General features: G+C 45.2%; 1 protein-coding gene across 4 annotated transcripts in view; it reads right to left on the bottom strand.

Annotated features, from left to right (window-relative positions):
• INSC (INSC spindle orientation adaptor protein) overlaps nucleotides 1-14,953 on the bottom strand; it is a 137,209-nt gene that overhangs the window by 1,937 nt on the left and 120,319 nt on the right. For all 4 annotated transcript variants that reach the window (XM_054525924.1, XM_002822000.3, XM_054525925.1 and 1 more), the window contains 3 exons: nucleotides 9,557-9,623; nucleotides 6,149-6,304; nucleotides 4,698-4,774 (listed from right to left, as the gene is read on the bottom strand). In XM_054525924.1, coding sequence (XP_054381899.1) covers nucleotides 4,698-4,774; nucleotides 6,149-6,304; nucleotides 9,557-9,623 — 300 coding nt within the window. The remainder of the gene's footprint in view (nucleotides 1-4,697; nucleotides 4,775-6,148; nucleotides 6,305-9,556; nucleotides 9,624-14,953) is intronic.

Raw genomic sequence — 14,953 nt, forward strand, 5'->3', positions numbered from 1 at the left:
TATTGTCACCTCCCCCATGAAGCCTTCCCCAATTATCCTGAAGCAGAGACAGTCCATCCCTCCCTCCCCTGTGCAACCAGGGCCCCTGGGCTGACCTCAAGCTTCTCACACTTGACTGTAACTAGCTTTTAGGTATTTATCTCCCACATTAGACTCTGAGCTCCTCGAGAGTAAGGATCTTGTTTTCTATTTCTCTGTATCTATAGCAGACAACACAGAGGTTGGCACAGGACTCAATAAATGTTGGCTGAAAAGAAATGAATAAACGAAGTGCTTTAATATTGAGATCTGCTGATAGAGCAACCTGAAACTAAATGTGAGCTGTGTACCTACCTAGACCTGTTTACCAGTTAACTGAGACAATGCATGCTAAGTGCTTGATAAATATTAATTTCTTCCCTCTTCCTGAGCATATCCACAGCAGGGAACAAAGTGCCCCTCCTCTCCCACCCCTGGAAGCAAAAAGAGTGGGGGAATATCTAGAATGGCAAAAGAAGCAAAGAAGGAGGGAATGCAAACACTGAGAATCTCCCCATAGCACCTCACTTAATCTCTACATGATGCTGCAAGCTAAGTGTCATGATCTCCATTTTGGAAATAAGGAAACTAGGGCTCAGAGGGAGAAAGTGGCCTTCCAAACATCATACAGGAGTCTGACTCCAGGGCACTCAGACCTATGCACACAGGTAGGATGCTGCAACCCCAGGACACAAGGTTATATTGAGCACAAGGCAGGGGTACCACTCATTACCTGGACATGGCAGGTAGCCTGTTGCTGAGAAATCAGGCCAACAAAGTGAAAAGAGAGGATAGTTTGAGCTGGTTGCTGGGAGTCACAGGTGCTGTCATGTCCAGGCCGGGTCAAAGAGAAGGAGCGTGTGTCTCTGTGCATTAATGAGCAGGGTCTGTGACCCTAGCAACAGGAAGTAGACTCCCCAGAACTGTCTCTAACTAACACATCTCGACTCTCATGGGGCGTGGTTTACCCCATAGGCTAACAAGGATAAACTTCACAGCACTTTCTGATTCTTCTTGGCTCCAACTGGGAAAGATAACCCCATTTTCCCTGAGTTGTCATCATGAAAACAGAACCAGGGATTTTCTGAAGATAAGGAAATAAGGCCACCAATGCATTTTTGCATTAGGGATAAAAATAAAGCAAGAAGGGAGACAAGGAGACACAGAGAAATAGAACATAGACCTATCAAGAGAGCAAATTAGCCATAAAAGGGAAATAGCCAAGAAACAGAGAAAAAGAGACAATAGAGAAAAAAGAACAAGAAGGAAATATTAAAACAGACAGAGATGAACTTGGTGAAGAAAAAAAACCAAGTATAAAAAAGAGATGGAGGAAAAAAAAGAAATAGTGGCAAAGAAAATAAGAGAGCCCTTAGGGGGAGGGGAGATAATAGGAGAGAGGTAGGGTGAGGTAAGGAGGCAGAGAGAAAAAGGAAGGAGTAGAGAGGGAGAGAAAGGAGTTATGGTGATAAAAAGAGGGGAGGAAGGGAAAGAAGAAAGAGAAACTGCTAAGAGAGAAGGCAAACCCTAGAAAGAGAGCAAAGCAGAAAGCAAAACACAACAGAGAGCGGCAGAGAGAGAAGAGACACCCTTACCTCCCCAGGGTCCCCAGAAAGTCTACAGGACATGAACCCTACAGTAGCTCAGAGCACCCCCTCCTCAGTGTGCAGCAGCCTCAAAGGACCCTGCACCCTTGCCAACCCTTCTCTCAGCCTCTGCTTCTCTGGGAGGGTTAAACAGCTAGTCATCCTAGAATCTCATTCCCAGACAGCCTGAAAACACCCAAGCATTAAACAAGCCTGGCAACCTACTGACAGCGGCTTCATTCAGGAAAAATCCATTCTTTTTGGGAGAGACGATCTGCACTGCCACTTTCCCAGACAGGGGAGACAATAAGTGAAACTTCCTCCCTCTACCTGAAGGGAGCCTTTGAAGCTGGAAAGGCCTTGGGGAAGAGCAGGAATGGTGGCTTCTAACCCCATCTGCCAGGCTAGGCTCCAAGTGAATCTCACCAGCCAGGAGACCACACTCAAATGTTGGAACACTCCTAGGGACAAACCATGGACACCCCCAAGACTGGGAGCTAGGAAAAGGGGAAGCAAGTCTGTCGGTCCCCAAATCAATTAATACATAGTCATCAAACTCAAGGTCCCATGGATATACAAAATGCTGGAAAAAGTCCCCTGCCCTGGGAAGGTTCCAGGCTAGAGGGGGAAAAGTACAAATCCTCCTCCATGAGTCAATGCTGGAGACCAGTGCTGTAAGAGAAGGGGAGAGAAAGAGCATGGCTTGGAACAAGATGGTCTGGTTGAAAAGTGCAGGCCTCTAGAATCAGGCAGGCCTATGTCTGAATTCCAAGAGCCTCCCCTTAAAACACCTGGGACAAAGATAATGGAACCTGCCTTGGACTTGGTCAAACAAAACCCAAGAAAGGAGGCTCAGATTCATGCTGTGTACTCTCTGGCTTTGCACCACAGAGAGCTCCTGGAAAATTGTGTGAAGGAGAGAGATTTAGATCTAAGCTTGGAAGGATTTCCAGAATTTTAACACAGAGTTATAGAGAAAATATTTGCTGGGAGCAAGGATCACGGCACAGTTCAGGGTGCTCTGGCTTAGCCCAGGTGGACAGGGCCTGGAGACAGTGGGAGGTCCACAGGCCCTAGGGATGGGTCTGAGCCAGACTGAGAAGGGCCGAACAGGTGGACAGTGGCCCAGAGATAATGGGGAACCATGGAAAGGTTCCATGGGGGTTTCATGAAAGTGTCATGATTATAAACTGTCATTAGGAAAATTAACTCAGAAGCCACACGGAGAATGGATTAGGGAGGGAGGGGTTCTCTTCAGCATCCACCAGCTCATCCACAAGACATAATCCCTTTTCGGCTTGAAAGTCCTTCAAGTGATTAAAGACAGTATCCAAGCTCTTCTGTGCACTCTCCTTCACACTAATAAAAATGATAGCTGTAATAATCACAAGCCCTCATATCTGAATGGAGCTTTATAGTTTCCCAAGTGCCTTCAATGCTACCAACATTTCCTCAGGGCCTATTCAGTGTCAGGCAGTGGTAGTTGGGGCCAATCATTACATGTTAATTTCCTCTCACTTCACTTGCTAGAACAGGCAGAATTAAGAGGATCTGTGAACTTGAATGAGAAAAAGTTACATCTTTATTTTCACCAACCTGTAACTGAAACTTAGCATTTCCTTCAGTTGCAATGTGAATGCAGCAACAAACCATGGCATCTTTGCAATCCCTGTGATTTGTGATTTCCCAGTAGAAATTACAAATACTTTCACAGCCCGTGAAAGTTGTTGAAAATATTTTCAAATACCATTTATGGTCTGCATGAGTCAAGATGACAATACTTATTAGACTTACTGCTAGGTCTTATTTAATGTGTTGACTAAAAAGCAAATATATTAATATATCACATATTTAAATAGTTTACTAATTTTTAATATAATTGGTTTTGGTTTTAATTCTATATATTTTATTTTTTGCATTTAAAAGATTATTCTGAAAAGGGGTCCGTAAGCTTCACCAGACCACCAAAGGCACAAAAAGATTAAGATTGCCTTGAATGTACCAAAATAAAAGCCACAGCAGGAGGGCAGAGATTTTTGTCTTTTTTACCTGCAGCTGTATCCCCAATAGCCTAGAACAGTGAATGGAACACAGAATCATTCCGTAAACATTTATTGAATAAAATGTTTAGCACTGAGTGACTTATCAAATGTCACACAGCTCATTAATGGTACAACCAAGACAGGTCTGATTGACTGCAATGCCCCGCTGTTTCTACAACTGCACAACACCTATCAGAAACTCCCAGAAAAGAGACAAGCTCAGCTCAAAATGGGCTGAGAAGAGGACTTTACTGTGAGACAGCTTGAAGGATCTTTAAATCCATCACTTCCCCCTTATGTTCTTTGATCACAAGAGCTGGCACTTTCTTCTGGAAGTTAAGGGTTGTGTTTATAGAGTGGCTTCCCTGCTCCTAAATGTTTCTAAATGGAAGCTACTCTATTTTGGGAGTCCTTAGAGACCTAGTAGGGAAGAATATATGGATGAAGCGTGCATTTTCTGTCTGGTACTATTGATTATTTCATGGTGGACCCCTAGCAAAAAGAAGTTGGGTGGGGACTTCCTAGGATACACTTGCTTGTGTTCAAGGTGAGGATCCAGGTGGCTGCTGAATAGTCCACTCTGTCTTGTCGTGTTCGTTCTCTTTCTATTCCACAAAGGAGGAGGGAGCTACAATGCTAGAAGAGCACCAGCAGATGAGCTCCCTGTAGGGATAAATGGAGGCTTTTCTCACTTTATTCCCTTTGGAATAGGCAGGGGATATCCCTATCCTAGCTCCCATGTTCTGCAGGCACCATGACATAGACACGACCAGCTAGCTTTCCACGGGAACCTCAAAGGTTCCTGGTTTCTAAAATTGTAGTGGTAGAACAGAGGGAAGAGGGAGTTTCTCAGCCCTCATATAATTTTCATCACGATTTTATGAATGAAGTGAAACAAATATTACAATGATCACAATCCTAAAGAGAAGAGCTAAAGCCCAGAGAAGTTTTATGGCTTACTGAAGCCAGCCACAGCACAGCCAGTTCTCCTGGCCCCCTTGTCTGCATACCGAAGGCCAGGGGAAAAGCTGGGGGAAGACTGAGAACTCACCAGGCAGGCCACAAGCACGGCGTCACTGCTGTTCCTCTCTGATGGGGATCTGCAGAGCTCGATGAGACGGGACATGCCTGTAGGAGACACAGGGAGAACCTCAGGCCCAGGATGGGGCCCAGCCAGGCCTGACCCAGAGGTTCTGGGCCTCCCTTGCACACCCAATCTGCCAGAGAAGGGGACTGAACCCACCTGGGGGAGTCTGTGGTGGAAACTTTCTACTCCCTCAGTGGTGAACAGACCCTGGTCAGGATCAGGCCAAGCTGGAGAGTCCAAGCCAAACCCACAGATGTGGGTTAACATTTGAATCTTTACCAGACAAAATTCCTAGCTGTGTCTTTTTTTTTCTCAAGTGCCAATTTCAATCAGAAAATACACTGTGGCTAAAATAACATAAAACTACAGACTCTACTAATATTTCCTAGGGCTTTACTGAGGAGAGTTAAGTGAATGACAGCTTTGCAATGCAGACTGACTTCTTTTTACACTTTAAGAAAAAAAAGACACCCTCATTATACGATAGTAGTAGAAGGTATGCAAATGCAGTCTGTGTGTCCATCCTCTGTAAGGTCTTGAAGGAACAGAAACCCTCTGCTGCCCCAGGCTGTCTCTCTGGGTACCTGGATGATTGGTGACACTGCCATGCCTTTTCTCATGCTTCTTCCTGAAGAGCCCTTCCTCAGCCTTCAGATAGGAGTAACTTACCCATCAAACCACAGCAGAGGACTCACCCCCTTGTTAAACCATTCTTTGACTCACCCAGATAAACATGAGCTACTTCTTGTGCATGCCAAATGCACCATGGACATGCTTCGGGTGTCACTCCCATGATACTGAAGTGAGAATATCTCTTTTTTTATCTGTTACCTCCATGAGACTGTGAGCCCCTGGGGTCAGGACAATGTCATATCCAGTGTTACATGCCCAGCGCTCAGAACAGAGATTAGCATAGGGTGGGTGCTCTGACAATATTTGTTGGGTAAATAAGTGACTAACTGAATGAATGAGCATGTTAATGGGTGAATTAATGAATGAGTTAATAGTGAATAATGAAGTCATGAATGGGTTAATGAATAAATGAACTAAAGGATAAATTAATGAGTAAATGAACAAGTGAGTAGATAAGTAAATAAATGAGTATATGAATAACTGAGCAAGTGAATAAATGAATGAGTGAATGAAAGAATGGGGTTCTTATTAACAGTCTGCAGGTGAGTCACTGTTCTGGCCAACTTTCACCTCTCTAGGTCCTTTCTCCCTCTGGCTTCAGCCCCAAGTTACAAACTAGACCAGGGGCTGCACCCCTGAGCCTCCACCCCTGAGCCCCCAGAGACAGGGCTTATGCCAGCCAGCTCTTGCCCTATGTCCACTGTTGCCACTGTGAAATCAGAGCTGTTCCCACCCCCAATCCCCCCATTCCACTCCAGCCACAGCCAGAAAGCACCACTCACAGCTGAGCCGCACGGCCTCCCGTGCCACATCTGGGTCTCGGCTGAGACGAGCCAGGGTCACTGCAGCTTTCTGCTGGACTCGCTCACAGGCTGCCACCTCAGCAGGGGTCCCAGACCTTGGCTTTTCAGACAGCATGCCCATGATAAGCTGGACTCCTAGGCAGGAAGCAAGGAACAGTTTGTACCTACCCCAGCATGGAGCCTTCCCCATGGGGCTAGCTGGACAGATGGCTGCAGGGTGCAAGCAAAGGCTGTCAGGATGACTTCAGGGGTCTCACCCACAGGGAGGAAGCTGGACAAGGCTGTTCCTCCCTGCCTTCTTCTCCTGAGGGTGTCTCCATGTACCAAGTCACTATACTTGGGAGGAGCATCTGAAGACATCTTTATTTTTTAATGCTATTATTGAGCTTTTACTACACACTCAGCACGGTGCTAAATGCATAGTAAATGCATAATGCCCTAAAACCTTCCAGTAGCCTCATGTATTAGGTACCATTACAATTCCAATTTGAAGCCCAGAGAGAAGTGAAGTATCTTGCCCAGTGTCACATGGTTAGCAGTTGGGGGAGCCGCTATTAAAATTCAGATGTAGCATCACATTCAGGATTAAGAAAATGAAAGAAACTCAGATAACTGGTTTCTCTACATCACCTCTTCACTTCTGATACTGGCTGTATCTGAGACAGGTCCAGTGGTGATGAATCCCCCAGGTAAGAGGTGATCCAAACCTAAGCTGGATATTGACTAGATCAAATGTTTTAGAGTAAACTCAAGCTGGAAAAGGGTGCAGTGGTTAGACTGAGAGATTTCAACCTGAATAATCTTTGCTGAGAAGCCTCCTACCTCTCCCTGAAACCAGATTTGTCTTCTGATTGTTCTAGAAACCACACCCTTGTCCACTCATACCTCCTTGCCTTTACCCACTCTTTCTTTCTACAAGGGATGCCATTTTCCCTCTTGATGCTCCATCTAAAAAACTCCATCCTGCAGGTTGTAGCAAAAGTTCATCTTCTGTGTGAGCTGTTGCCCAACTGCCCATCCCACACTCCCCTCTTCTGCACCCAGTGGCTCCTGCCAGCTTAGAACTTAAACCAGACATGACCCAAGGCTATAGTTTTGCTTTGTTTTGTTGCACCACACAGTGTCTACAATTTTTTTAGATTTTTGATAGTGTGCTAATTGGAGGATTTCTATAAAAATCTAAATTTCTGACTTCTGAAACTGCCTCCTGAATTTTAACCCTAGGACCTCATTTCTGCACAACAAATTGTTAAAGCTTATTATGAGTTCCTTCTTTAAAAGAGATTGATCCTGTCTCTGGTGAGCTCACCTCGTCCATTTACATTACCTGTCTGAATTTTGTAGGCATCTAAGTTTGCAACCTGTGATTTAGACCATGGACTCTCAAAGCCCAGTCTGCACAACAAGATTTGCCCTGTCCAGACCTAAGAGGCCTGTCTTCCAGTAGACCCCAGTTGCATTGACACCATTGTTGATTCCTCAAATCCTGCCCTGCTTTGGAAAATAGCTCCTTCATTAAACTCTCTTCAGGTAAACCCCGTGAGACTGCCACTGTTTCCTGAAAGAGCAGAGGGGCTTAGCATAGTGCTCATTCTGTGCCAGCCAATCTTCTAACATGCTTCATGTTAATCCTCACAACATCCTTATGAGGTAGGGATTATTCTCATTTTGCAGATGAAAAAACAGAGAGGTCATATGGTTAGTAAACAACAGTGCCAGGATTCAAACCCACAGAGTATGGTTCCAGTTTTCAACCTCAACCACCATGCCAACCTCCCTCTGTTGCATTATTCTATTGTAGATGTTATATTTTTATCATATGTCACTTTTGTTAAGTTATGCTCTCTGTCTAGACTGTGAAATCCTCTAGGACAAAGACAGGGATTTAGTTATCTCTGTTCTCATTGTCTAGCACAATGCCAGGCACATGTTAGGTCTCAATAACTGTTTACTGAGTCAGTCAGTCAATAGCACTTTGTGAACCATAAAACCCTCTACAGATGCCAGATATTCCAATCTCAAATTCACAGGCCTATGGAGACCCACTCCCACTGAACACTTCAACGTAAGGCTCTATAAGTACCGAAAGAACAGGGCACAGATGCAATAGCTCAGCTTCATGGCCTCAGCTGGCTCAGCAAAGTTTCTCATTATTAGCTCAATCACATAAAATTAACACAAAATGATGTCCTTCAATTAGTAACAGAGCAATGGGGGATGGGAAAGTGTATGTTTGTTAAGACAGCAGGGAAGCCTGGGAGAAGGGGGTTTAGCAAGAACAGAGGCAGCAGGCACAGGCTCCCAGCTCACTCCGCCTCATTAGCGTCTCTGGTTTCCAACTGGTTGCTAATTGCTCCCTTATTTCCCAGTCACAGGAAGCCCTCACCATCTCTGCTCCCAGCTGCAAGGCAGCCACCTTGTCCTTTGGCAGAAACAGCTTAGATCAGCTTCCAGGCCGATGAAACCTGGCCCGCCCCACCTGGACCTTGGTGACATGTTCAGCACAAGATGGAACAAGGGAGCAAGCGGGAGAAGAGATGCACTCAGTGAGGGCTCAAGACATTCAGGTTGCCCTGACCTGCTCTCCCATTCTCACCCCTTCCTCAGCTTTCTACTGTTGCCAAATCCAGTAAGATAGGAACAATTTAAAGTTGGAATGTATCCCTTGGTAGGAATAGATTTTTTTTATTTGAGGATCATAATGAAATATTTGCCTTCTCCTCACAACCCTATTAAAATAGCAACCACCACCCCCCGACCCTGAGACTACCTTACTCTTCTTCCCTGCTTCATATTCCCCAGGGCACTGTCACGCTATCATCGCTGGACATTTGCTATCATCTTATGCATTATCTGTCTTCCACTAGAATTTAGGCCTCACAAAAGCAAACAAATATTCACATATACAGACCCAGTTGCACACATACAAGCACACACATATATGCTCATGCAAGTGTGGAGACACGTGTACCTATTTTTTTATTTTTATTTATTTTTTTTGAGACAGAGTCTCGCTCTGTCACCCAGGCTGGAGTGCAATGGCGTGATCTCAGTTCACTGCAACCTCTGCCTCCCAGGTTCAAGTGATTCTCCTGCCTCAGCCTCCTGAGTAGTTGAGATTACAGGCACCCACCACCACACCCAGCTAATTTCTGTATTTTTAGTAGAGACGGGGTTTCGCCATGTTGGTCAGGCTGGTCTCCAACTCCTTACCTCAGTCGATCCGCCCACCTCTGCTTCCCAAAGTGCTGGGATTACAGGCGTGATCCCTGCACCCGGCCACATGTACCTATTTACATACCTGCACAGGCATTCACACAAGCACAAAGACACAGTCCCCTACATCCAGATAGTCCACATAACATGTACAATGCTGCAAAGGCATACCATTCTCCTGAATGATGTCAGAGGCACACTGTTCTAGGACAGACATGTTTGCCAAGATGGTCACAATCTGGAAAAGAGAATTTAGAAACTGAGAAAATGAGCACACCTGATCCTAATGGTCCTGCCTACAGACAGGTCAGCCAGGGGCTACAAAGCTTCCTTTTATCCTGTGACTCCTTCCTGTCCACCGGGCCTATACTTCCATGGCATTTTCTTCCATCCTATGGGCTCCTGCCACCCAGATGTATTTCCCCGGTGACTAATGCCCATTTATCAGCCTATGGCTATAGGACGGCCCCCAAGGGCCCCAGGACACCCTGGAAAGACTAGCATAACCCTGGGTGAAGTTGGGGCCCAGTTGTCTTTCTGCTCTGGTCCCCAGTCCTGAAATGCAGACAGAACAAGCAGGTCCCTGGCCCCTCAAACTCCTCTGTGCTGGCTTGTCCTCCTGACAGCTAGCTCTTACTCTGGGTTGACTTCTTCCATCCCAGCTTCTTTCCTGGATACTAACCCTCACCTACTTTCAACCTGTGATGAATGAAGGCTAAGGTCACGTTAGAGGGCATGAGTAGGAAGAGGCAGTGTTATCAAGTATTGGGTATTATATGGAATCTGACGAGAAAGTGCATACTCAGCTGCACGTTACAAGTCTGTGGTAAGCCTCGCTTATCAGTCATCACTGAAAGTCTCTGCCTGTAGGAAATGGGGTATTGACACCAGGTGGACAGTGAGTCTCAGTTACAGCTTTGTGGGTTGTAACCAGCCTCCCCTGGTACAGTCAAGGGAAAAAAGAACTCACAGCACAAACTGGATTAAGGAATGGCCTGACAGAGGACTCATTCCAGGGACCCCAAACTGCAAAAGGGTGCCAAAATGCTACTGGAATAGATTGGAAACATGGCACCTGTTAACTCAGATACCACCCACAACACTGCTCCTGACATAAATAGCAAGATGAAAATTCACCCACTTTCACAGAAATGGACAGCGCTCTCAAGTATTATTAGAATAAATAATAAAATTAAATTAAAAAACATTTCTCACTGGTACAAGCCTCTCTCTCGAAAGGTTTCTTCAAAGCTTGCAGGATGGTATAAGCAAAGACTGTGTCCCCCCTCCGCTGAGACAGCAGTTGACAGTCTACTGAGTAGAATTCAGGCAGCTAAATTTCTGAAACTGGATAGTAATGTGACGTCTACCGAGAGAGTATTATCTACATTTTAATTACTCTGGATAACAAATATTACTATTGTACTCTGGATAACAAATACATTTAAAAAATATCTTCCTTTAAACAGAAAGGAAAAACTTTACCATATTAATAGAATATCTCTCTCTCCCCTTTCCTTCTAAACACATGTTGGAAGGGGATTCCACATTCTTAGGCTGCTGCAGCATCTGTGTGTGTGACAACCCCTTCCAGCTCAGACTCCATCAGGGGCCTGGTTGGATAACCATGACTACAGTGGGTTGCCAGAGGAAGCACAGGAGAATACTCCAGAACCTTTATCCTGAAATCGACTCTGTACCACCAGGTGTTTTATGAAGGGGGTGACAAGCTCCTATTTGCAGTTAAGAAGATAATAGGACTAAAGGAGGTTTAGGACTTAGAGGTTCTTTTACATATTTATTTACTTATTTTTGCACTTTTTAAGATTGTGTTTGTGGGCTCAGTGGAAGGAGTTAGAGGAAAAAGCTGGGATGAAAAAGTTGGGTTGGAAAGTTCCCCAAGAGGCATCGTGTGCACATTCTTATGAGGGAGGAGGTACACGGCCAAGTCCATGTCAGTTTAGAGTTTATTTGGCTATCTCTGGGCTGTTAGCAGGAAGCATGGACTCTGTTTCTACCACACAGGGGCTGAGACATCCCACCATCACCAGGCTGCCCTTTCTGAATAAAAACACTTACTTGACATGCAGATTCATGGAGGAAGGAAGGAAGGAGGGAAGGAGGGAGGAAGGGAGGTAAAGGAAGGAAGAAGGACAAACTAGGAAAAGAAAAGGAAACCTTTGTCCGCGGCAACGGGTTCATTACGCAGTAATTATTAGCCGTGTCACAGGCACCACGTAGGTCTTTGTGTCAGACTAATTTAGATCCTGTTAATGAAAATTACTTCCTCTCTACAGAGCCTGTACCCCATGTGGTTTTCTGGAGGTGCAGATGAAGTATTCAATTAAGCACAATTTGAATAAATGCCAATTATGCCTTGCTTTGAGTCCCCCTTGTGAAACATCCTTGTGTGCACCATAACATAGAGGGGAAAGAGGTCAATGTTTATCCTCACAGTCAAGTCCATGGGTGAGATTTTAGGGACAGCTGTTTTACCTGGTTGGATACAAGTTAACAATGCTGTCAGGGGGCAGAGTGCAGGAGCCAGACAGACAGTTTCCCCGGCCCAGGCTAATTCAGTCTTGTCTGATGATGTTCAATTAAGTTCTATTCCACCTAAGTAAAAGGGCACCATTCCCCCTGCATTTGTTTGGTGAATCCAGAGGACATCATCCTTGAGAGAGGCCCTAGGTGAGAGGTCAGTATAATGTGATAGCTAAGCGTGTAGCTCAACCTACATCTAAATCCTGGCTCTATCATATTTTGCTATGATCTTGGCCATGTTACCTAACCTTCTGTGCCTTGGTGTATTCATTTTCTATTGCTGCTATAACAAATTATCGCAAACTTAGTGGCTTAAAATGACACAATTTTATCTTGCAGTTTTAGAAGTCAGAAGTTCTAAATGTGTCTTTCATAGCAAAAATCAAGTTGTTGACAGATCTTCATTTACTCTGGGGGCTCTAGAGGAAAATCAATTTCCTAGTTTCTATTTTCCAGCTTCTGGAGGCTGCTCTCATTCTTTGGCTCAGGGGAGTATATCCTTCTGACCTTTGCTTCCTTCATCACATTTGATTCTCTGACTCTGACCCTCTTCTCTCCCTCTTACAAGAACTTCTGTGATGACACTGGATTTGCCTGGATAATCAAGGATAATATTCCTATGTCAAGATCTTAACTCAATCGCATCTATAAAACCCATGTCGCTATATAAAGTAACTTATTCACAGGTTTTGAGGATTAGGATGTGGACATCCTTGGGGGCCCTACCACAAGAAATAAAAATAATTCAGCCAGGCACCATAGCTCATGCCTTTAATCCCAGCTTCTCCAGAGGCTGAGGCAGGAGGATCACTTGAAGCCAGGAGTTTGAGATCAGCCTGAGCAATATAACAAGACTCCGTCTCTAAATAAGTAAGTAAATAAATAAAAGGCATCTTTTAAGACCTGTATGAGCATTCAGTGAGTTAATATCAAGCACCCTTTGTTAAATAAAATAAATATGGCTCGCTCTGGGCAGGAGAACCTGAAAGGACCCAAGCCTTGAGAGACTGTGTCAAGAAACGCTAGCCAAGTAACATGCAGCACTCAGGGGGCTGAGCATCCATGTGGCCAAGACACGCTGCTAATGTGAGATCCCTCCCAAAGGCAAGCCTGTCCCAGATCAGGTCAACCCCTCCCATCAGAAGAACAGCAAAGTGTGTATTCACTACCTTCTGTGGCATTTTCAAATTATTGTTTCTTTGGCCTCCAAAGACATGAAAATTGAGGCAGACAGGAAATTGATCCAGGATAGCAGGGGACCTCCCATGTCACTGGTTCAAGAAGAAATGCCCCTGTGTGGTAGGAAGGAGGTTGGAGAGGCCTTTTGATGTCAGCGCACACGGAGGAGAAACACTTGTCTGCAGGCCGATGCCAAGGTGTGAACCAGGCCTGCCTCTTATCCTAGCAGTGTCTCAGTAGTCAGCCCTGATCACACCTGACTCTGCCTGTGTTCCCTTGCTGGAAACTAATACTGAAGACCAAACTGCATTCAAGGCAAGTGAAGAATACCCAGGACACCCAAGTAGAGACAGGTGCTCTGATCTAAAGAACTTTCAACAAAGAAAGCCTGGCATATATTTCATGAAATGTTATAATTACTTTTATGCTGTGCAGAAATTAGGACCAAAAAGCCAACAGCTTGTATGACTGTAATTAGAATTATTCTTTAATTGCCAGATGAATATTTAGATTTCTATTATCACCGTGTTAACTCTCTGAACTTTGCAGCAACAATGTCAACTGCAGCCCTGAGAACAAAAAGCAGAATAATTTTCAGCCTCTAGCGAGCTTGTCCAACCCATGGCCTGCAGGCCACATGTAGCCCAGGACAGCTTTGAATGTGGCCCAACACAGATTTGTAACCTTTCTTAAAACATTATGAGATTTTTTGTGTGTGATTTTTCTTTTTAGCTCATCAGCTATTGTCAGTGTTAGTGTATTTTATGTGTGGCCCAAGACAATTCTTCTTCCATTGTGGCCCAGGGAAGTCAAAAGATTGGATAGCCCTGCTCTAGGGGAAGCCCAGTGCTTCTCCGCACCCTCTTCCCTCCACACCACTTCCTCTACCAAAGAGCAGAAAGAATCCAGACAAGGACATTGATTTGTAGAATTAATTAAGGGATCTAAGGGAAGAAAGGTGTGATCTCTTTGAACATACTTTCTTTTCCAAGGCCAGAGAGGCAGGAGAGCCCAGGAGAAGGTATAGCCCTCTCCTCTTCTGCTCTCTTTTGAGCCTTTTCCTCCCTCTGGCAGACATGGCCCAGGTCCCAGGGCGCAGGACCTGAGAGGGCTGGACAGGCATGGAGACTAGGAGAAGGGCACCTGCCTAGACCCAGAGACAAGCACATAGCTTCTTCTCTTTGTTACGTGGGTCTTCTCATTGACAGGACCAGCTTTCCCTTACTACTAAAGTGGCAAGACTGGGGGGCTAAGATTTAGGCTTAGGAGACCGCATGATAAAAGCCATAGAACTGTTTTGGATGTAGGTCCCGTGCTGCTGGCAAATAGGCTGAAGCGCTCTCCTGGGTGAGGCCCAACTCCCTCACCCCAGGGATTACACGAATGTTGGGCTGTAAGCCCACAGTATTAGAGAGCATATAAAAGTCAGACCATATTATCTGTGCTTGGTTTGCCCTTGGCTTTGTAGGGAGGGGTTTCTGGAGCAGGTCAGGACAGGGTGTTGTGATCCTGGATTCCTCCAATACTACACAATATCCCTGATATGGTTTGGATCTGTGTCTTCACCAAAATCTCACGTTGAATTGTAATCCCCTATGTTAGAGGTGGAGCCTGGTGGGAGGTGATTGGATCATGGGGGTGGACCCTTCATGAATGATTCAGCACCATCTTCATGGCGCTGTTCTTGTAATAGTGAGTGAGTTCTTGTTGAAAAGGGTGAAGCACCTCCCCCTTCACTCTCTCTTGCTCCTGCTCCTGCCATGTGATGTGTCTGCTTCACCTCTGCCTTCCATCATTATTGTAAGTTTTCTAAGGCCTCTCCAGAAGCCAAACAGATTCCAGCTT

This window comes from Pongo abelii, chromosome 9 (genome assembly GCF_028885655.2).
Source record: "Pongo abelii isolate AG06213 chromosome 9, NHGRI_mPonAbe1-v2.0_pri, whole genome shotgun sequence".
Taxonomy (NCBI): Eukaryota; Metazoa; Chordata; class Mammalia; order Primates; family Hominidae; genus Pongo; species Pongo abelii.